Source organism: Carcharhinus amblyrhynchos, unplaced genomic scaffold (assembly GCF_965287045.1).
Source record: "Carcharhinus amblyrhynchos unplaced genomic scaffold, sCarAmb.v2.hapA scaffold_513, whole genome shotgun sequence".
Taxonomy (NCBI): Eukaryota; Metazoa; Chordata; class Chondrichthyes; order Carcharhiniformes; family Carcharhinidae; genus Carcharhinus; species Carcharhinus amblyrhynchos.
In genome coordinates, this window is record NW_027650253.1 from 34,221 (window position 1) to 57,511 (window position 23,291).

At 48.2% G+C, this 23,291-nt stretch overlaps 1 protein-coding gene across 1 annotated transcript in view; it reads right to left on the bottom strand.

The window, feature by feature from the left end:
• Positions 1 to 17,587: 17,587 nt before the first annotated feature.
• The window catches only part of nadk2 (NAD kinase 2, mitochondrial), a 73,488-nt gene continuing 67,784 nt past the window's right edge, over positions 17,588 to 23,291 (bottom strand). Inside the window, exon 12 of the mRNA XM_080184000.1 lies at positions 17,588 to 17,902. Within this exon, the coding sequence (XP_080040126.1) occupies positions 17,764 to 17,902 (139 nt within the window). The 3' untranslated portion in view covers positions 17,588 to 17,763. The remainder of the gene's footprint in view (positions 17,903 to 23,291) is intronic.

A 23,291-nucleotide genomic window follows, 5' to 3' on the forward strand; every position in this document is an offset into this window, starting at 1 on the left:
AGTTAGGTTGAGGGAGCTGGGACTCTTTTCCCTGGAGAGACGAAGGTTGAGAGGCGACCTGATAGAAGTTTACAAAATGTTGAGAGGAATAGATAGGGTGGACTCTCAGAGGCTATTTCCCCGGTTTGAAATGGTCGCTACGAGAGGACACAGATTTAAGGTGCGGGGAGGGAGGTTCAGAAGTGATGTTAGGGGTAAGTTTTTCACTCAGAGGGTGGTGAGTGAATGGAATCGGCTGCCGTCAGTGGTGGTGGAGGCGAACTCGCTGGGGTCTTTTAAAAGACTTCTGGATGAGTATATGGGGTTTAATGAGATTGAGGGTTATAGATAGGTCTGTAGGTTGGTAGGTGATGTGGTCGGCGCAACTTGTGGGCCGAAGGGCCTGTTTGTGCTGTAGTGTTCTATGTTCTATGTTCTATGTTCTAAGCCAACCCTCTCAACTCTGGAATCAACCTAGTGAATCTCCTCTGCACCCCCTCCAGTGCCAGTATATCCTTTCTCAAGTAAGGAGATCAAAACTGTACACAGTAACTCCAGGTGTGGCCTCACCAGCACCTTATACAGCTGTAACATAACCTCACTGTTTTTAAACTCCATCCCTCTAGCAATGAAGGACAAAATTCCATTTACCTTTTTAATTACCTGCTGTACCTGCAAACCAACTCCTTGAGATTCCTGCACAAGGACACCCAGGTCCCTCTGCACAGCAGCATGCTGCAATTTTTTACCATTTAAATAATAGTCCATTTTGCTGTTATTCCGACCAAAATGGATGACCTCACATTTACGTATCCTGCTGTATTCTCTAACAACCCCCTTCACTATCTGCTACTCCCCCAATTTTTGTATCATCTGCAAATTTACTAATCAGACCACTTTCCTCCAAATCATTTCTTTATATTACAAACAACAGAGGCCCCAGCACTGATCCTTGCAGAACATCACTTGTCAGAGGCCTCCAGTTAACAAAGTTCCCTTCCATCGCTACTCTCTGCTGTGTGTCCAAGCCAGGTTTGTGTCCATCTTACCGGCTCACCTCGGATCCCACATGACTTCACCTTCTGTATCAGTCTGCCGTGAGGAGCTTTATCAAAGGCTTTACTAAAGCCCATGTAAACAACATCCACTGCCTTGCCCTGGGCTATTTTTCTTGTCATTTCCTCAAAGAATATCATCAAGTTTGTGAGACACGACCTCCCCTTCACAAAACCACACTGCCTATGGCTAATAAGCCTATTCTCTTTCAGATGTGAGCACATCCTGTCCCTAAGAATCTTCTCCAGTAATTTCCCCATCACTGATGTAAGGCTCACAGGCCCAGATTGTCTCTTCTGCCCTTCTTAAACAGAGGAACATTGCTGGCTATTCTCCAGTCCTCTGGTACCTCACCCATGTCTAAGGAGGATACAAAGATTTTGGCCAGGGTCTGAATAATTTCTTCCCTGTCCTCTCTCAGTATTCTGGGACAGACCCTTTCTGGTCCTGAGGACTTGTCCACCTTAATGTTTTTCAAAACCTCCAATACCACCTCTCTTTTTTATCTCAGCATGTCCTAAATTATCAGCATCCTCCTTTCTACACTTACTATCCATCACATCCTTCTCCTTTGTGAATACTGATGCAAAGTACTCATTAAGGACCTCTCCCACCTCATCTGGCTCCACACACAAATTCCCTCCATTGTCCCTGACTAGACCCACCCTTCCCTTAGCTACCCTCTTCCTCCTTACATATACAGAAAAGTCTTTGGGATTCTCCTCAATCCTGCCTGTCAACGACATTTCATGGCACCTTTTTGCCCTCCTAAGTCTCTGTTTAAGTTCTTTCCTGCTATCTTTGTATTCCTCAAGAACCTTATCAAAGATCAAAGAAAATTCCAGCACAGGAACAGGCCCTTCGGCCCCTCCAAACCTGCACCGATCATGCTGTCCGACTGAACTAAAACCCCCTACCCTTCCGGGGACCATATCCCTCTATTCCCATCCTATTCATGGATTTGTCAAGATGCTCCTTAAGATACTCACTATCGTATCCGCTTCCACTCCCTCCCCCGGCAGCGAGTCCCAGACACCCACCACCCTCTGTGTAAAAAAATCTGCCTCGAACATCTCCTTTAAACCTTGCCCCTCACACCTTAAACCTGTGCCCCCCCAGTAATTGACTCTTCCACCCTGGGAAAAAGCTTCTGACTATCCACTCTGTCCATGCCCCTCATAATCTTATAGACTTCTATCAGGTCTCCCCTCAACCTCCGTCACTCCAGTGAGAACAAACCAAGTTTCTCCAACCTCTCCTCATAGCTAATGCTCTCCATACCAGGGGCAACATCCTGGTAAATCTTTTCTGTACCCTCTCCAAAGCCTCCACATCCTTCTGGTAGTGTGGTGACCAGAATTGAACACTATATTCCAAGTGCGGCCTTATCCATTTTCAATTTCCTGAAATTTATGTACGCCTCTTTCTTCATTTTCACGAAGCTCACAACCTCTCTTGCCGTCGAGGGATTCCGAATCTTTCCATCTTTATCCTTCATAATTACGGACACATATTTGTCTTGAATTGTTAACAACTGATTTTTAAAAGACTCCCACATATTGGATGTGGATTTACCGTCAAACAGCCACTCCAGTCTACATTCCTGAGCTCCTGCCTAATACTGTCGGAGTTAGCCTTTTCCCAGTTTAGTACTCTCACTCTGGGACTTCTATCCTTTTCTACAAGTATCTTGAAACTTTTAGAATTGTGATCACTGTTCCCAAACGGCCCCCACTGAGACATCAGTCACCTGTCCAGGCTGGTTTCCCAGAACCAGGTCTGAGATAGCCTCTTCCCAAGTTGGAATATCTACATATTGCCTCAAGAATCACTCTTGGACACACTGAACAAACTCTGTCCCGTCCAAGCCCCAGCACTAAAGGAATGCCAGTCTATTTTGGGGAAGTTAAAATCTCCCATCACAACAACCCTGTTGTTTTCACATCTTCCCATAATCTGCTGATATATCAGTTCCTCCACTTCCTGCTGGCTGTTGAGAAGTGTGTGGTATAACCCCAACAGTGTGATTGCACTGCTCCTGTTCCTGAGTTCTACCCATATGGCCTCACTGCATGATCCCACCGAGGTATCCTCCCTCTGTGTAGCTGTGACATTCTCCCTAATCAGTACAGCAACACCCCCACCTCTTTTGTCACCTTCTCTGTCTCACCTGAAGCATCTAAGTCCCAGAATGCTAAGCTGCCAGTCCTGCCCTTCTTTCCTACAAGTTTCTAGAATTGATCATAGAATCTCTACCGTACAGAAGGAGGCCATTTGGCCCATTGGGTCCGCACTGACCACAATCCCACCCAGACCGCATCCCCATAACCCCATGCATTTGCCCGAGTGAGTGCCTCTGACAGTAATTTAGCAAGACCAATCCACCTAGCTCAGGTAATTTTGGAGTGTGGGAGGAAACCAGAGCACCCAGGGAAACCCACGCAGAGCTGGGGAGAATGTGGAAACTCCACACAGACAGTGACCCGAGTTGGGAATTGAACCCAGGTTCTTGTTGAGACAGCAGTGCTAACCACTGTACCACCGTGCTGCCTCATCATTGCCACAACATCATAGTGCCATGTAGTAATCCAAGCTTTATCTGTCCTGCTTCTTGCGTTAAAGCAAACAACCTCAAACCATCTATCCTGTCATGTTTTGTACACTCTCCCTGTGTTCCATTGAGCCAGTGTCTAATCCAATTTACTACCTTCCCATGTATACCAAGTGACTGAACCTTCCTAACTAACCTCCCACGGGGGACCTCGTCAAAGGCCTTGCTAAAATCCAGGTAGACAACATCCACCGCCTTCCCTTCATCCACTTTCCTGGTAACCTCCTTGAAAAACTCTCAGATTGGTCAAACATGACCTACCACGCACAAAGCCATGTTGACTCTCCCTAATAAGTCCCTGTATATTTAAATATTTGTAAATCCTATCCCTTATCACACCTTCCAATAACTTGCCCATCATCGACATCAAACTTACTGGCCTGTAATTTCCCAGATTATTTTTGGAACCTTTTTTAAACAACGGAACAACATGAGACACCCTCTAATCATCCGGCGCCTCCCCCATGAATATTGACATTTTAAATATGTCTGCCAGGGCCCCTGCAAGTTCAACACTAGCCTCCCTCAAGGTCCGTGGGAATACCCTGTCTAGTCCTGGGGATTTATCCACTCTGATTTGCCTCAAGACAGCCAGCACCACCTCCTCTTTAATCTGTAAAGGTTCCATGACCTCCCTACCTGTTTGCCTTATTTCCGGAGACTTCATGCCCGTTTCCTCAGTAAATACAGATGCAAAAAACCCATTTATAAACCTCTATTAAGTCACCTCTCATCCTCCTCCGCTCTAAAGAGAAAAGCCCCAGCTCCCTCAACCTTTCCTCATAAGACCTACCCTCCAAACCAGGCAGCATCCTGGTAAATCTCCTCTGCACTCTCTCCAATGCTTCCACATCCTTCTTATAGTGAGGTGACCAGAACTGCACACAATATTCCAAATGTGGTCTCACCGACATCCGGTATAGTTGCAGCATAACCCCACGGCTCTTAAACTCAAACCCCCTGGGTAATAAACACTAACACACTATAAGCCTTCTTCACAGCTCTATCCACTTGAGTGGCAACCTTCAGAGATCTGTGGATATGATCCCCAAGATCTCTCTGTTCCTTCACATTCCTCAGAACCCTGCCGTTGACCCTGTATTCCACATTCAAGTTTATCCTACCAAAATTAATCATCTCGCACTTATCCATCTGCCTTTTGGCCTCGCTCTGCATTCTATCAATGAGTGGAAAATCATGTCTCACAGATTTGATTGAGTTTTTTGAAAGCGTAACTAAGAAGGTAGATGAGGGCAGTGCAGTTGATGTTGTCTACATGGACTTTAGCAAGGCCTTTGACAAGGTACCACATGGTAGGTTGTTACATAAGGTTAAATCTCACGGGATCCAGGGTGAGGTATCGAAATGGATACAAAATTGGCTTCTTGACAGAAGCCAGAGGGTGGTTGTAGAGAGTTGTTTTTCAAACTGGAGGCCTGTGACCAGCGATGTGCCTCAGGGATCAGTGCTGGGCCCACTGTTATTTGTCATTTATATTAATGATTTGGATGAGAATATAGGAGGCATGGTTAGTAAGTTTGCAGATGACACCAAGATTGGTGGCATAGTGGACAGTGAAGAAAGTTATCTCCAATTGTAACGGGATCTTGATCAATTGGGCCAGTGGGCTGACGAATGGCAGATGGAGTTTAATTTAGATAAATGCGAGGTGATGCATTTTGGTAGATTGAACCAGGGTAGGACTTACTCAGTTAATGGTAGGGCATTGGGGAGAGTTACAGAACAAAGAGATCTAGGGGTACAGGTTCATAGCTCCTTGAAAGTGGAGTCATAAGAACATAAGAAATAGGAGCAGGAGTAGGCCATCTAGCCCCTCGAGCCTGCCCCGCCATTCAATAAGATCATGGCTGATCTGTTGTGGCTCAGTTCCACATTCCCGCCCTCTCCCCATAACCCTTAATCCCCTCTCTTATCAAAAACCCATCAACCCGCGTCTTAAATATATTTAGCGAGGCAGCCTCCACCACTTCAACGGGCAGAGAATTCCAGAGATTCACCACCCTTTGAGTGAAGAAGTTCCTCCTCAACTCCGTTCTAAACCGCCTCCCCTTTATCTTGAGGCTGTGCCCTCTAGTCCTACTGTCTTTTCTGAGCGGGAAGAGCCTCTCCACCTCTATCCTATCCATCCCATTCATCATCTTATACGTCTCAATGAGATCTCCCCTCATTCTTCTAAACTCTAACGAGTACAAGCCTAGTTTATTCAGCCTCTCCTCATAGCTCAACCCCCTCAACTCCGACATCAGCCTAGTAAACCTCCTCTGCACTCCCTCCAAGGCCAAAATATCCTTGCGCAGGTGTCACCTACCCTCACACCACCTCCCCCCCCCCCCCCCCCCAATTAGTTTAAAGCCCTGTCTACAGTCCTCTTTACTCTATTCGCCAGGACTCTGGTCCCAGCACGGTTCAGACCCACCCCATCCCGCCCGAACAGGTCCCACCTACCCCAATACTGATGCCAATGCCCCATAAATTCAAACCCATTCCTCCCACACCAATCCCTGAGCCACCCATTCACTTCCTTAATCCTGTCAACCCTACACCCGTCTGCACTCGGTTCAGGCAGTAGCCCAGAGATAACCACCTTGTCGGTTCTACTTTTTAATTCCATTCCCAGTTTTTCATACTCCCTCCCCAGATCCTCAGTTTGCATTTTGCCTACATCATTGGCACCCACATTGTTTCTGTATGATGTGGGAGCTGGTGGACCCCAGGGTCCTTCCCAGTGACCATGTCTGCAGTAAGTGCAGGTTGCTGGAGGAGCTCCAGCTCAAGGTGGATGAGCTGGCCTCTGAGCTACAGACACTGAGGCTCATCAGGGGGAGAGAGGGTGCCATTGTCAATGGGGTGCAAGAGACATCCACCCCCGCCAGACTGTCTAACTCTAAGGGTCAGGAACAGGAGGGGGCTGCTGAGAGGAGGAAGGGGGGTGGGGAGCGGAGGAAGGAGGGTGGGGAGCGGAGGCCTCAGCCTCTCAATCTGCATAACAGGTTTGAGGTTCTTGCTTCCAGTCTGGACGAGAACGAGGGAGGTGAGGTTGGTGAGCAAACTGCGCACGGTACAGTGATGCAGCAGGACATAGGCAAAGAGAAGGGGAAAAGGAACATAGTAGTGATTGGGGATAGTGGGGTTAAGGGTATTGACACTGTCCTTTGTCGCAATGACAAAGTGCACAGAAGGGTGTGTTGTCTGCCTGGTGCTCAGGTCCGGGATGTCACATCTGGGCTGCGGAGGAACCTGGAGTGGGAGGGTGAGAATCCGGTCGTTGTGAGTCACAGGTGGACAGAGTGGTGAAGAAGGCATTTGGCATGCTTGGTTTCATCGATCAGAACATTGAATACAGGAGTTGGGACGTCTTGTTGAAGTTGTACAAGACATTGGTAAGGCCACACTTGGAATACTGTGTACAGTTCTGGTCACCCTATTATAGAAAGGATATTATTAAACTAGAAAGAATGCAGAAAAGATTTACTAGGATGCTACTGGGATTTGATGGATTGAGTTATAAGGAGAGGCTGGAGAGACTGGGACTTTTTTATCTGGAGTGTAGGAGGCTGAGGGGTGATCTTACAGAGATCTATAAAATAATGAGGGACACAGATCAGCTAGATAGTCAATATCTTTTCCCAAAGGTAGGGGAGTCTAAAACTAGAGGGCACAGGTTTAAGGTGAGAGGGGAGAGATATAAAAGTGTCCAGAGGGGCAATTTTTTCACACAGAGGGTGGTGAGTGTCTGGAACAAGCTGCCAGAGGCAGTAGTAGAGGTGGGTACAATTTTGTCTTTTAAAAAGCGTTCAGACAGTTACACAGGTACGATGGGTATCGAGGGATATGAGCCAGATGTGGGCAATTGGGATTAGCTTAGGGGGTTAAAAAAGGGCAGCATGGACAAGTTGGGCTGTAAACCTCTATGACTCACTCCCACAGGGAGTGGAGAGAATGTGGGAATGTAATATAAACAGGGCCTCGTTTTAAGGCTGATAAAATTGGATATCCTAAATTAAAGAATTGGGCATATTAAAAATCAAACAGAGTCAAACCTCAGGCAGGCCAGTTGTACAATACACAAACTTGTCTGGGTCTGACTCATCAACCTGCTACCAAAGGTTGTTGCACCCTACTGATACTGAGCAGGAGATCATTGCACCCCAGTGAAATGCACCGGCCTATTGTTAGAAGCCCAGGTCGGGCCAGACTTTCTGTCACTGAGAGTTCCTGCAGTTGGTTTAATCTGATACCAGGTTACATGTAAGCAGCAGCATGGAGATGGACAGCTGGGGCCGGACCCTGGTGTTCTGTCTTACAGACACCAAGAAACCCACTGGGTATCAGAGCCCCCCTCCTGGGACCTCACTGGCTGGAAGCCCAGAGAAGTTTCTGGAAAGGCGAGCAGGCAGGGGATAAATAAACACATTTTCAGACAGCAGGAGTGAAGACTGGATGAAGGAGGCAACCCTTGGCCATTCAGAAGACTGACCAGAGAAGGAAGAGTCTTACCTTCGTGACGCCGGACCAGAGGGACTCAGAGAATCGAGCCTGCAGTTTTAACCAAACCATCTTTGCAGGTAGTATATCTGATTTCAAGATATCCTCCTGTTTCATGTGGGTAATTTAAGGGTTAGTAGTGTTATTGCTAATAAACTTGTTGAACCTTTACTTGTGTTTGTCCTTTGTCCATCTTGTAAATAAGGGCATCGGGATAAAACATTGGAATAAGCAAACTGGTCAAAAGTATCTGAGAATTAAAATTACATCAGGACTCACTCCCACGGGGAGTGGGGAGAATGTGGGACTCGCTCCCACGGGGAGTGGGGAGAATGTGGGACTCGCTCCCACGGGGAGTGGGGAGAATGTGGGACTCGCTCCCACGGGGAGTGGGGAGAATGTGGGACTCGCTCCCACGGGGAGTGGGGAGAATGTGGGACTCGCTCCCACGGGGAGTGGGGAGAATGTGGGACTCGCTCCCACGGGGAGTGGGGAGAATGTGGGACTCGCTCCCACGGGGAGTGGGGAGAATGTGGGACTCGCTCCCACGGGGAGTGGGGAGAATGTGGGACTCGCTCCCACGGGGAGTGGGGAGAATGTGGGACTCGCTCCCACGGGGAGTGGGGAGAATGTGGGACTCGCTCCCACGGGGAGTGGGGAGAATGTGGGACTCGCTCCCACGGGGAGTGGGGAGAATGTGGGACTCGCTCCCACGGGGAGTGGGGAGAATGTGGGACTCGCTCCCACGGGGAGTGGGGAGAATGTGGGACTCGCTCCCACGGGGAGTGGGGAGAATGTGGGACTCGCTCCCACGGGGAGTGGGGAGAATGTGGGACTCGCTCCCACGGGGAGTGGGGAGAATGTGGGACTCGCTCCCACGGGGAGTGGGGAGAATGTGGGACTCGCTCCCACGGGGAGTGGGGAGAATGTGGGACTCGCTCCCACGGGGAGTGGGGAGAATGTGGGACTCGCTCCCACGGGGAGTGGGGAGAATGTGGGACTCGCTCCCACGGGGAGTGGGGAGAATGTGGGACTCGCTCCCACGGGGAGTGGGGAGAATGTGGAACTCAGTCCTGCGGGGGGAGTAGGGAGAGTGTGAGACTCAGTCCTATGGATTTCTGCCCCATCTTTCATGACCTCAGGACATTTGAAAGATATTTGCAGCCAAGAAGTTCTTTGGGAATGTGGTTAGTGTTGGAATGGGAGCACAATTTACACACGGTAATCTCGTAAACAGCAATAAAGAACAGAGAATCAGGTTTTACACATCAGACAGGAATCAAAATTAGCCAAAACTGTTAAATATTCCTTTGGTGTATTTTTGAATTTCTTTATTCACATTTTTTTATGGAGACTGAAGCCTTTCTCAAAAGCCTACAAAAGATACATTATTCCCTGAGCCACCAGCTTATTGCATGAAGGTTAACTGTAAGAAAACGATAAGAACTCAAAGAACAGCAGAACATGAGGAAGATCTGTCGATCAAAGCGACCTTGGTGTGTTTGCCCAGATGTCTGAAGGCAGAAAGGTATGTTAGTAAGGTGGTGAGAGAGGCAAATGGGACACTCACCTTTATCAATCGAGGTATAGATTACAAAAGCAGGGAAGTTATGTTGGAGTTGTATGGAACTTTGGTGAGGTCACAGCTGGAGAACTGTGTACAGTTCTGGTCGCCACATTATAGGAAGGATGTGATTGCACTGGAGGGGGTGCAGAGGAGATTCACCAGGATGCTGCCTGGATTGGAAAATTTAAGTTATGAAGAGAGGTTGGATAGGCTTGGGTTGTTTTGTTGGAGCAGAGAAGACTGAGGGTCGACCTGATTGAGGTGCTCAAGATCATGGGAGACATGGACAAAGTGGATAAGGAGCAGCTGTTCCCCTTACTTTATTACTCACTCCCACATTCTCCCCACTCCCCCCATGGGAGCGAGTCCCACATTCTCCCCACTCCCCGTGGGAGCGAGTCCCACATTCTCCCCCACTCCCCCTGTGGGAGCGAGTCCCACATTCTCCCCCACTCCCCCTGTGGGAGTGAGTCCCACATTCTCCCCCATTCCCCGTGGGAGTGAGTCCCACATTCTCCCCCACTCCCCGTGGGAGTGAGTCCCACATTCTCCCCACTCCCCGTGGGAGCGAGTCCCACATTCTCCCCACTCCCCGTGGGAGCGAGTCCCACATTCTCCCCACTCCCCGTGGGAGCGAGTCCCACATTCTCCCCACTCCCCGTGGGAGCGAGTCCCACATTCTCCCCACTCCCCGTGGGAGCGAGTCCCACATTCTCCCCACTCCCCGTGGGAGCGAGTCCCACATTCTCCCCCACTCCCCGTGGGAGCGAGTCCCACATTCTCCCCCACTCCCCCCGCGGGAGCGAGTCCCACATTCTCCCCACTCCCCGTGGGAGCGAGTCCCACATTCTCCCCACTCCCCGTGGGAGCGAGTCCCACATTCTCCCCACTCCCCGTGGGAGCGAGTCCCACATTCTCCCCACTCCCCGCGGGAGCGAGTCCCACATTCTCCCCACTCCCCGCGGGAGCGAGTCCCACATTCTCCCCACTCCCCGCGGGAGCGAGTCCCACATTCTCCCCCACTCCCCGTGGGAGCGAGTCCCACATTCTCCCCACTCCCCGTGGGAGTGAGTCCCACATTCTCCCCACTCCCCGTGGGAGCGAGTCCCACATTCTCCCCCACTCCCCCCCCCGCGGGAGCGAGTCCCACATTCTCCCCACTCCCCGTGGGAGCGAGTCCCACATTCTCCCCCACTCCCCGTGGGAGTGTGTCCCACATTCTCCCCCACTCCCCGTGGGAGCGAGTCCCACATTCTCCCCACTCCCCACGGGAGTGAGATTCAAGGTGAGGGGCAGGAGGTTTAGCAGGTATGTGAGGAAAACCCTTTTTTATTCAGAGGGTGGTGACAATCTGGAATGCATTGCCTGGGAAGGTGGTGGATCCTTTAAAAAGTACCTGGCTGAGCACTTGGCCCATTGCCCTGAATGTTATGGCGTGCCAAGTGCTGGTAGATGGGATTAGGTGAGAAGTCAGGTGTGTTTCAGGGGCTGTACAGACTCGATGGGCCAAAGAGCCTCTTCTGCACTGTGTGATTCTATAACCAGACTTGTAATTTCAAAATAAAATCACTTTTAGAGAAGAATCTGTTCTAAATCCAGGGAAAATCAAGAGCTCAGGACTTGTGAATGGCAATCCAGAATGAGCCTTTCCCTCAGATAACTGGCAATGGCAGCACAATGATTATCTCTGCTGCCTCACAGTGCCAGGGACACAGGTTCGATTCCCAGCTTAGGACACTGTCTGTGTGGAGTCTGCATATTCTCCCTGTGTCTGCATGGGTTTCTTCCCACTGTCTGAAAGATGTGCTAGTTAGGTGCATTGACCCAAACAGGTGCTGGAGTGTAGTGACTCAGGGATTTTCACAGTAACTTCATTGCAGTGTTAATTTAAGCTAACTTTTCTCACTAATAAATGAACTTTAAACTCCTCGTGTCTGTGTGGGATTTCTCCTAGTGTTCCAGATGGGTAAATGTAAAAGGTTGCAGGAATAGGACAGGTGAGTGGGCTTAGATAGGATGTTCTTTTGGAGGGTCATAGGAACATAAGAACTAGGAGGAGTCGGCCATTCAGCCCCTCGAACCTGCTCCTCCATTCAATAAGATCATGGTTGATCTTTTCATGGACTCAGCTCCACTTACCCGCCCGCTCACCATAACCCTTAATTCCTTTACTGTTCAAAAATTTATGTATCCTTGCCTTAAAAACATTCAATGAGGGAGCCTCAACTGCTTCACTGGGCAGGGAATTCCACAGATTCACAACCCTTTGGGAGAAGTTGAGTCAGTCTAGACTCAATGGGCTGAATGGCCTCTTTCAGAACAGTATTGATTCTATGATTTGTGATACTGGAGTCAGACACTTTAGGAACTTTCAAGCGGTTATTGGATGGGCACATGGAGCACTCCAGAATGATAGGGAGTGGGATAGACTGATCTTGGGTTTGGACATCGAGGGCCGAAGGGCCTGTACTGTGCTGTAATGTTCTATGAAACAGGTGACATGCTGAATCCATCGCCAGCTCAAACAGGAACAAGGCTTTTCTTAACCTTACTGATAAAGGTGAACACTGAGGGTGAAGTTGTCCCTATATCTCCTAACCCAATCCCAGCACGGGACATCGTTCATATAAGTTTTATTTGATCTCATGTACCTGGTTTTTATTTTGGTTTGTAAAAATATACTTTCTGATTTCCAATTTTTGCAACATCAGGGACAGGAGCTAAGATGATCTCAGCAGCTGCCTCTCTGGGTTTCACAAGTGTGAATGAACTGGTAGTGACTGTCTGCTTTGTTCTGTACTGCTCTGATCCATTGCTGGGGTGTTGCTTCCTCCACTATTTTCTCTGAAATAGTAACCATTCTTAGAGCTCATAGTCCCAACTTCCTAAAACTCGCCAGCTTTACACTCAGTCTTCCTCTGTATACTTTATATTGTTTACTGGATGTTCATGGTACGGCATCACTGATTGGGCCACCAGTTACTACCCATCACTGAGTGCTGTTGGGAGTCACCCACATTAGAACATAAGAACATAAGAAATAGGAGCAGGAGTAGGCCATCTAGCCCTTCGAGCCTGCCCCGCCATTCAATAAGATCATGGCTGATCTGTCGTGTCTCAGTTCCACATTCCCGCCCTCTCCCCATAACCCTTAATCCCCTCTCTTATCAAAAACCCATCAACCCGCGTCTTAAAAATATTTAGCGAGGCAGCCTCCACCACTTCAACGGGCAGAGAATTCCAGAGATTCACCACCCTTTGAGTGAAGAAGTTCTTCCTCAACTCCGTTCTAAACCGTCCCCCCTTTATCTTGAGGCTGTGCCCCCTAGTCCTACTGTCCTTTCTGAGCAGGAAGAGTCTCTCCACCTCTATCCTATCCATCCCATTCATCATCTTATATGTCTCAATGAGATCTCCCCTCATTCTTCTAAACTCTAACGAGTACAAGCCTAGTTTATTCAGCCTCTCCTCACAGCTCAACTCCCTCAACTCTGGTATCTGGAGTCACATGTAGGCCAGACTGGGTAAGGATGGTAGATTTCCTTCCCTAAAAGGATATCAATAACCCAGATGGGGTTTTCCAAAAATTGACAATGGTTTCATGGTCATCAGTAAATTCTTCATTCCAGATTTGTACTGAATTCAAATGTCACCATTTACCATGCTGCGATCTGAACCTAAATCACATTGGCAGATCACGTTGCAGCTGTATAGATCCTTAATTAGGCCTCATTTGGAATATTGTATACAATTCTGGTCACCACACTATCAGAAGGAGGTGGAAGCTTTGGAGAGGGTACAGAAAAGATTTAGAACATAAAACATTCCAGCACAGTACAAGCCCTTCGGCCCTCAATGTTGCGCCGACCAGTGGAACCAATCTAATGACCCTCTAACCTAAACTATTCCAATCTTATCCATATGCCTATCCACTGACCATTTGAACGCCCTTAAAGTTGACGAGTCCACAACTGCTGCAGGCAGGGCATTCCACAGCCTTACTACCCTCTGAGTAAAGAACCTACCTCTGACATCCGTCCTATAATTACCACCCCTTAATTTAAAGCTATGTCCCCTCGTGTTAGCCATCACCATGCGAGGAAAAAGGCTCTCACTGTCCACCCTAACCAATCCTTTGATCATCTTGTATGCCTCAATCAGGTCACCTCGTAACCTTCTTCTCTCCAAAGAAAATAACCTCAAGTCCCTCAGCCTTTCCTCATAAGACCTTCCCACCATACCAGGCAACATCCTGGTAAACCTCCAAGATGGTGCCTGGTATGGAGGGCATTTAGCTATAAGGAGAGATTGGAGAAACTCGGTTTGTTCTCACTGGAACGCTGGAGGTTGAGGGGTGACCTGATCAAGACCTACAAGATTGAATGAGATGGACAGAATGGATAGTCAGGTGCTTTTTCCTGGGATAGAGAAATCAAGTCCTTGGGGACAGAGGTTTAAGACGCATGGGGAAAAGTTTAGAGATGTGTGAGGCAGATTTTTTTATACAGAGGGTGGTAAATGTCTGGAACATGCTGCCTGAGCAGGTACGACAGCAGCATTTAAGGGGCATCTGAACAAATACATGAAGAGGATGGGAATGGAAGTATACCGACTCCATAAGTACATACGGTTTTAGTTTAGGCAGGCATTGTGATCAGTGCAAGTTTGGAGGACTGATCTTCCTGTGCTGATCTTTGATTGTCTACAGAAAGTTTGCAGTCAGGTTTTTGTTTTCTGCAAGTTTACTCTCGCATTCTATTTTCCCCTTCCAAATTAAATCCTTTGCTGGATTTTAAATTTCTCCCAGTCCTCAGATTTGCTGCTTCTTCTGGCCAATTTATTTGCCTCCTGTTTGGTCTTAACACTATCCCTGATTTCCCTTGTCATCCAATTGATGAGCCATCTTCCTCATTTTACTCTTGCACCAGACAGGGATGTACAGTTGTTGAAGTTCAACCATGTGTTCTTTAAATGTCTGCCATTGCCTATCCACTGTCAAGCCCTTAAGTGTCCTTTGCCAGCTTATCCCAGCCAATGCATGTCTCCTACCATCCAAGTTAGCTTTCCTCAAGTTCAGGACCCTAGTCTGTGACACTCTCCATCTTAATGAAGAATTCTACCATGTTATGGTCACTCTTTTCCAAAGGATCTTACACCTCAAGGTTGTTAATTAATCCTCTCTCATTACACAATACCCAGTCTGGGATGGCTGCTCTCTAACTGGTTCCTTGACATACTGATCGAGGAAACCATCTTTTATACATTTCAGGAAATCCTCGTCCATCTTACTGCTACCAGTTTGGTGAGGCCAATCAATATGCAGATTGGATACAGAACTGGCTCGGTCAAAGAAGACACAGGGTAGCAGTGAAAGTTCTGAATGGAGGGCTGTGACAAGTGGTGTTCCTCAGGGATCAGTGCTGGGACCTTTGCTGTTTGTAATATATATAAAAGATTTGGAGGAAAATATAACTGGTTTGATGAGTAAGTTTATGGACAACACAAAGGTTGGTGGATTTGTGGATAGTGATGAGGACCATCAGAGGATACAGCAGGATATAGATCAGTTGGAGACTTGGGCGGAGAGATGGCAGATGGAGTTTAATCCAGACAAATGTGAGGTAATGCATTTTGGAAGGTCTAATACAGATAGGAAATATACAGTAAATGGCAGAACCCTTAAGAGTATTGATAGGCAGAGGGATCTGGGTGTACAGGTACACAGGTCACTGAAAGTGGCAATGCAGGTGGAGAAGGTAGTCAAGAAGGCATACGGCATGCTTGCCTTCATCGGCCGGGGCACTGAGTTTAAAAATTGGCAAGTCATGTTGCAGCTTTATAGAACCTTAGTGAGGCTGCACTTGGAATATAGTGTTCAATTCTGGTCACCACACTACCAGAAGGATGTGAAGGCTTTGGAGAGGGTACAGAAAAGATTTACCAGGATGTTGCCTGGTATGGAGGGTATTAGCTATGAGGAGAGGTTGGAGAAAGTTGGTTTGTTCTCACTGGAGTGACGGAGGTTGAGGCGCGACCTGATAGAAGTCGACAAGATTATGAGAGGCATGGACAGAGTGGATAGTCAGAAGCTTTTTCTCCAGGGTGAGAGAGTCAATTATGAGGGGACACAGGTTTAAGGTGTGAAGGACAAGGTTTAAAGGAGATGTACCAGGCAGATTTTTTTTACACAGAGAGTAGTGGGTGTCTGGAACACGTTACCGGGGGATGTAGTGGAAGCGGATACGATAGTGAGTTTTAAGGGGCATCTTGACAAGTACATGAATTGGATGGGAATAGAGGGATATGGTCCCCGGAAGGGTAGGGGGTTTTAGTTCAGTCAGACAGCATGGTCGGTGCAGGCTTGGAGGGCCGAATGGCCTGTTCCTGTGCTGTAATTTTCTTTGTTCTTTGAAGTCACCCAATAATAACTGCTGTACCCTTACTGCACACATCTCTATTTTCCTGCTTGTTGCTATCCCTAACCTCACTAATACTGTTTAGTGGTGTGTACACACTTGTCCTTTAGTGTTCCACAGCTCCACCCATACAGATTCCACATCTCATTTGGTTTGTAACAGCACTGAAACATCCTGTGTGTGAGTGTGACAAAGGGAAAGCTGGTCTTCCTCAATCTGTCTGCAGCCTTTCACATGGTGACCACCCCATCCTCCTCCAACCCCCTCCCCCAGTTCCACTCTGATCTCTCCAATCACTGAGATCTGGGATGTGCTGCTGTAAAAAAGCATCAGGAAGCTCTGAAAATGAGTGGTGAATCTCTGCAGAAACGAACAGGAGGCAGTGTGGTTTTCTGTAAGAACTAGTACAAAAAGCATGGGCCAAATGGCCTCCCCCTATATAGTATCAGTCTGTGATTACAGTGGGTGAGTATACACTGACCTCACACTCAGCTGCAGGCCACACTGGAGGCTGTTTAAAACTTTATTACTGCTTTTGACTTGGTTCCACATTTGATTGCATTGGCACAGTGCTCACTCACTCACGCTCGCTTACACACGCTCACACGTGCTCGCTCGCATTCACTTACGGACGCACACACGCTCATTTCACTCACACACACACACTCACACTGTCACCTCATAATAGCCTCTCCCTCTACCACAGAATCCCTACAGTACAGAAACAGGCCACTCGGCCCACTGAGTCTGCACCGACCACAATCCTATATACTTTACCCACTAATTCCTCTAACCTACACATCTCAGGACACTAAGGGGCAATTTTAGCATGGCCAATCAACTTAACCTGCACATCTTTGGACTGTGGGAGGAAACCAGAGCACCCGGAGGAAACCCACGCAGACACGAGGAGAATGTGCAAACTCCACACAGACAGTGACTTGAGCCGGGAATCAAACCCGGGTCCCTGGAGCTGTGAAGCAGCAGTGCTAACCACTGTGCTACCGTGCCACTCTATGTCGATGTACAGTCCCACAGGAGAGACTAACATTAAGGTCCAGGCCACTCAAACCCTCTGTCCACTCACCAATATACAAAGTGCAGGTTTGAGCCCCATTTCCTCGCTCCTTCCTGGGGTAACCCTGTTCTACACACCGCTATGTGGACAGCACAGTGCTGTATGATCTACCTGGGGAAGAGGAACGGGCCTCAGGATGGAACTCACTAAAATCAGGAAAATGCCAGCCTGTGATAGATTGCACAGCTGGGAGGGCAGAGATTTGACCAAACTGGAACCTGATAGTCAGGCTTTAATCCACTGGAGCTGTGGCACAACCTTCTCAAAGGAACTCTAAAATGAGCTGACCCTCCTGCCTGCAACCCCAGACAAATCCAGAACCCTCCAGTGGGCTGACCCCACCTCTCCCCCCACCCCCTCCCTCCCCACCTCCCTCAAGCCCAAGTAAATCCAGATCAAAAGTCACCAGGATCAAACTGAGTGCAGCTCAAATCCCCAAATGTTCTTGGCACTCACAGGAATGGCAGTGAACACAATCCCACACTGCCCACTGCCATATACTCAGTAGTAGGGCACAGTCCAATGCCACCCCAGGTATAGGAAGGGCCTCTCACTCCTCCAGGACAACAGTGCACAAGGCATCCTCCTCATCCACAGTCAGTGTGGCAATCGCACCATCATTGAATTCAAATGAGGTTCCACCATCCACCACCATGCAGGCATCCCAGCATCTGGAACGGACACACATCCTGGAGGAGGAGAGGCAGAGGTTAGGAACCGGAGTTCAGCTCAAATACAAAGCTGTATCACCCATCAGAACGTCCCACCCCAACACCACGCAGATGACAGCTTCAGCAAGTCCACCCCCCTCCCCCTGCTGCCCATGATGGAGGACAGTGAACACCCTCCTAATGCTAACATTTATAAACAGCAGGACAGCATCCTCTAGCAGCTAAACACTGCCGCCTGAGAATGTGCACTGCTTCCATTCTCCAGTACAGAACAGTAAGGTGTGGTCTAACAGAGTCATTTAAATAATTAAAATCAACTGATTGTTTAAAGAAACTGTTTCCTGTCATTGAAGAATCCAGAACAAGGAGACAGACTGGACAGGGATAAAGTCAGGAGGATTCCCTCTCTCAAAGCATTGTGAAAATCAGGAATTTTCTTCAAATGTCTGTAGATAATGGGGTGTGGGGGGGGCAGTGGAATCAGACTTTCAGCTAAGGTAGGGTTATGGAAAGCTGTACAGCAAAGGCAGGTAAGTGCAATCAGATCCCACTCAGCCAGGATCTACCGGAATAATAAAGCACAGTCCAGGAACTGAACCATCTCCTCTCACTCCCATGTTCCTCAGGTTTGGTTAACTTTCAGTGAGCTCACGACTGCCCTAGATCTCAACTCAAGTTAATCTTTGTCCCATAGCCCTGACTTTATCCCGACCTTTTCCATGTACACAGTTAGAGATCTTCTGCACACTGACACTGCACAGCCTGGCCACTGGAGGCTGCAGTTTACTCTTTCACAGCCAGGGGGAGGAGATCAGAGACAGAATGAGATGAGAATGTTGGACAGTGAGAGAGGAGTATATTATTCCATATTAAATAGGAGTGCAGGGAATAAATATGGTGAGCTAGGAGTACAAATGGTAAACAGAATATGATATAGTGGCAATAACAGAAATGTGGCTTAAAAATCGTGTGACATGGGCACTTAATACACAAGGACTTAGTGTTCAGGAAAGATAGAGAAGGAGAAAAGGAGATGGGATGGTAATATCAATTAGAGAAGACACTGCAATCTTAGCAAAGTCCTTCAGCAGGACAAAGAACAGAATCCATTGGTTACAGGTGAGAAGGAATTGATAAGATCTTGCGAGAGAGCTCTGGGAGTGAGGAAGAGGAGCATGGTGACAGGAAAATCGCTGAGCTGTGGAGGGGTACAGATGGGGTTATTTGAGTAAAGGGTGGGGGGGGGGGGGGGTCTTCCCTGGAAGAGGAGGCTGAAGGGTGGGTTAGTAAATTTGCTGATGACACCAAGATTGGTGGAGTAGTAGATGAGGTGGAGGGCTCTTGTAGGCTGCAAATAGACATTGATAGGATGCAGAGCTGGGCCGAAAAGTGGCAGATGGAGTTTAACCCTGATAAGTGCGAGGTGATTCATTTTGGTAGGACAAACTTGAATGCAGATTACAGGGTCAACGGCAGGGTTCTGAGGAATGTGGAGGAACAGAGAGATCTTGGGATTCATATCCACAGATCTCTGAAGGTTGCCACTCAAGTGGATAGAGCTGTGAAGAAGGCTTATAGTGTGTTAGTGTTTATTACCCAGGGGGTTTGAGTTTAAGAGCCGTGGGGTTATGCTGCAACTGTACAGGATGTTGGTGAGACCACATTTGGAATATTGTGTGTAGTTCTGGTCACCTCACTATAAGAAGGATGTGGAAGCATTGGAGAGAGTGCAGAGGAGATTTACCAGGATGCTGCCTGGTTTGGAAGGTAGGTCTTATGAGGAAAGGTTGAGGGAGCTGGGGCTTTTCTCTTTAGAGCAGAGGAGGATGAGAGGCGACTTAATAGAGGTTTATAAGATGATGACAGGGATTGATAGAGTGGACGTTCAGAGACTATTTCCTCGGGTGGATGTAGCTGTTACTAGGGGGCATAACTATAAAGTTCATGGTGGGAGATATAGGAGGGATGTCCGAGGTAGATTGCTCAGAGTGGTTGAACATAACAACATAAGAAATAGGAGCAGGAGTAGGCCATCTAGCCCTTCGAGCCTGCCCCGCCATTCAATAAGATCATGGCTGATCTGTCGTGGCTCAGTTCCACATTCCCGCCCTCTCCCCATAACCCTTAAACCCCTCGCTTATCAAAAACCCATCAACCCGCGTCTTAAAAATATTTAGCGAGGCAGCCTCCACCACTTCAACAGGCAGAGAATTCCAGAGATTCACCACCCTTTGAGTGAAGAAGTTCCTCCTCAACTCCGTTCTAAACTGCCCCCCCCTTTATCTTGAGGCTGTGCCCCCTAGTCCTATTATCCTTTCTGAGCGGGAAGAGTCTCTCCACCTCTATCCTATCCATCCCATTCATCATCTTATACATCTCAATGAGATCTCCCCTCATTCTTCTAAACTCTAACAAGTACAAGCCTAGTTTATTCAGCCTCTCCTCATAGCTCAACCCCCTCAACTCCGGAATCAGCCTAGTAAACCTCCTCTGCACTCCCTCCAAGGCCAAAATATCCTTGCGTAAGAACGGCGCCCAAAACTGTACACAGTACTCCAGCTGCGGCCTCACCAATGCCCTATACAGCTGCAGCAAGACCTCCCTACTTTTATATTCAATCCCCCTCGCTATAAAGGCCAGCATCCCATTACACTGCCTGCTGTGATAGTGGAATCAGACACTTTAGGAACTTTCAAGCGGTTATTGGATAGGCACATGGAGCACTCCAGAATGATAGGGAGTGGGATAGCTTGATCCTGGGTTTGGACATAGCTCAGCACAACATTGAGGGCCGACGGGCCTGTACTGCGCTGTACTGTTCTATGTTTCTATGATCAGAAGGCATTGCTGGATCTGCTGCTTGGTCTCATGAGGGAGGACTTGACAGAGTGATGATAAAGTTTAGATTAGTAATGGAGAAAAGCAGGAAACTGTCTAATATGGAGTTTAATGCGGAGAAGTGTGAGGTAATTCACTTTGGTAGGAATAACAGATGTGTAGAGTATAGGGCTAACGGGAGGACTTTGAATAGTGTGGATGAGCAGAGGGATCTAGGTGTATGTGTACATAGATCCCTGAAAGTTGGGAGTCAAGTAGATAAGGTTGTTAGGAAGGCATACGGTGTCTTGGCGTTTATTGGTAGGGGGATTGAATTTAGGAGTCGCAGCGTCATGTTGCAACTGTACACAACTCTGGTGCGGCCGCACTTGGAGTATCGTGTGCAGTTCTGGTCCCCACATTACAGGAAGGATGTGGAGGCTTTGGAGAGGGTGCAGAGGAGGTTTACCAGGATGTTGCCTGGTATGGAGGGGAGGTCCTATGAGGAGAGGCTGAGGGATTTGGGGTTGTTTTCGCTGGAAAGAAGGCGGCTAAGAGGGGATCTTATTGAAACATATAAGATGATTAGAGGTTTAGATAGGGTGGACCGTAATAGCCTTTTTCCTCGGATGGAGAAAGCTAGCACGAGGGGGCATGGCTTTAAATTAAGGGGGGGTAGTTATAGGACGGCTGTCAGGGGTAGGTTCTTTACCCAGAGGGTGGTGAGGGATTGGAATGCCCTGCCTGCTGCAGTTGTAAATGCGCCTAGTTTGGGGGCGTTTAAGAGGTCCGTGGATAGGTTTATGGACGAGAAGGGATTGGTTTAGGTTAGTGGGTCATTGTTTTTTAACTGGTCGGCGCAACATCGTGGGCCGAAGGGCCTGTTCTGCGCTGTAATGTTCTATGTTCTAATATAGCACAGACTGGATTCCTCAGCAGAGAGCCAGCATGGGTTCAACAGGAGGAATGGCCTCTTCCTGAACCAGAATGACTCACTGACTTCAGCGATTTGCCTTGTGTCTTTAAAGCTTCATGAAGAATACCTGATCAGATAAAGGGCTGGCTGAGTGCTGCCTGGGAGCTTCAGGTAAGACTGCGAGAGACAGAGGTGAGCAGCATTGCGGGGGGCGGGGGGTGCTGGGTAAACAGGGAGTGGAAGGAGACGGTGAGATGGTAAAGATGAAGTAGGAGGGGCTTGTGTCGATCACAAACACCAGTATAAAGTAGATAGGCAGAACAGCCCATTGCTGTGCTGTGAAGATACTGCCATTTATCAAAAACAGTTACAATCAGAATTGGAAGCCTGGCTGCAGTGAGAGTGAAATGTGTGAATGAGGGAAATCATCAAGCAGACAGATTCTCTAATCACTCAGCAACTCTGACAGCATCTGTGGAGAGAGAATAGTGTTAATGTTTCAAATCTGTCTGACTCTCCCTCAGAGCTGGAGAGAGAGAAATGGGCTTTACACTGTAAAGGAGGGGCTGGAGCAGCTAGAACAGGGTAGAAAGTCAGTGACAGGTAGGAGCTGTGAGAGATTGCAACAAAGATTTATAGGCCCAGGACAAAGCAAGGACAAAACGTGGACAAAAGGTTCCAAATAAGAACATAAGAACATAAGAACATAAGAAATAAGAGCAGGAGTAGGCCATCTGGCCCTTCGAGCCTGCCCCGCCATTCAATAAGATCATGGCTGATCTGTCGTGGCTCAGTTCCACTTTCCCGCCCTCTCCCCATAACCCTTAATCCCCTCTCTTATCAAAAACCCATCAACCCGCTTCTTAAAAATATTTAGCGAGGCAGCCTCCACCACTTCAACGGGCAGAGAATTCCAGAGATTCACCACCCTTTGAGTGAAGAAGTTCCTCCTCAACTCCGTTCTGAACTGCCCCCCCTTTATCTTGAGGCTGTGCCCCCTAGTCCTACTGTCTTTTTTGAGCGGGAAGAGTCTTTCCACCTCTATCCTATCCATCCCATTCATCATCTTATACGTCTCAATGAGATCTCCCCTCATTCTTCTAAACTCTAACGAGTACAAGCCTAGTTTATTCAGCCTCTCCTCATAGCTCAACCCCCTCAACTCCGGTATCAGCCTAGTAAACCTCCTCTGCACTCCCTCCAAGGCCAAAATATCCTTGCGCAGGTGCGGCGCCCAAAACTGCACACAGTACTCCAGCTGCGGCCTCACCAATGCCCTATACAGCTGCAGCAAGACCTCCCTACTTTTATATTCAATCCCCCTCGCTATGAAGGCCAGCATCCCATTCGCCTTCCTGACCACCTGCTGCACCTGCAGGCTGGGTTTTTGCGACTCATGCACAAGGACCCCGAGGTCCCTCTGCACCGTCGCCTGCTGCAGTTTTTCGCCACGTAAGTAATAGTCCTTCCTACCATTCTTCCTACCAAAGTGGACCACCTCACACTTGCCAACATTAAATTCCATTTGCCATTTCCTGGCCCATTCGCCCAGCCTATCTAGATCCTTCTGCAGACTCTCCACACCCTCCGCACAATTTGCCTTTCCCTTACATCAAACATCAGGAAAAAAGTTAAAAGGAAGGAAAACTCAGGAAATGTTATTAATGGAAGTGT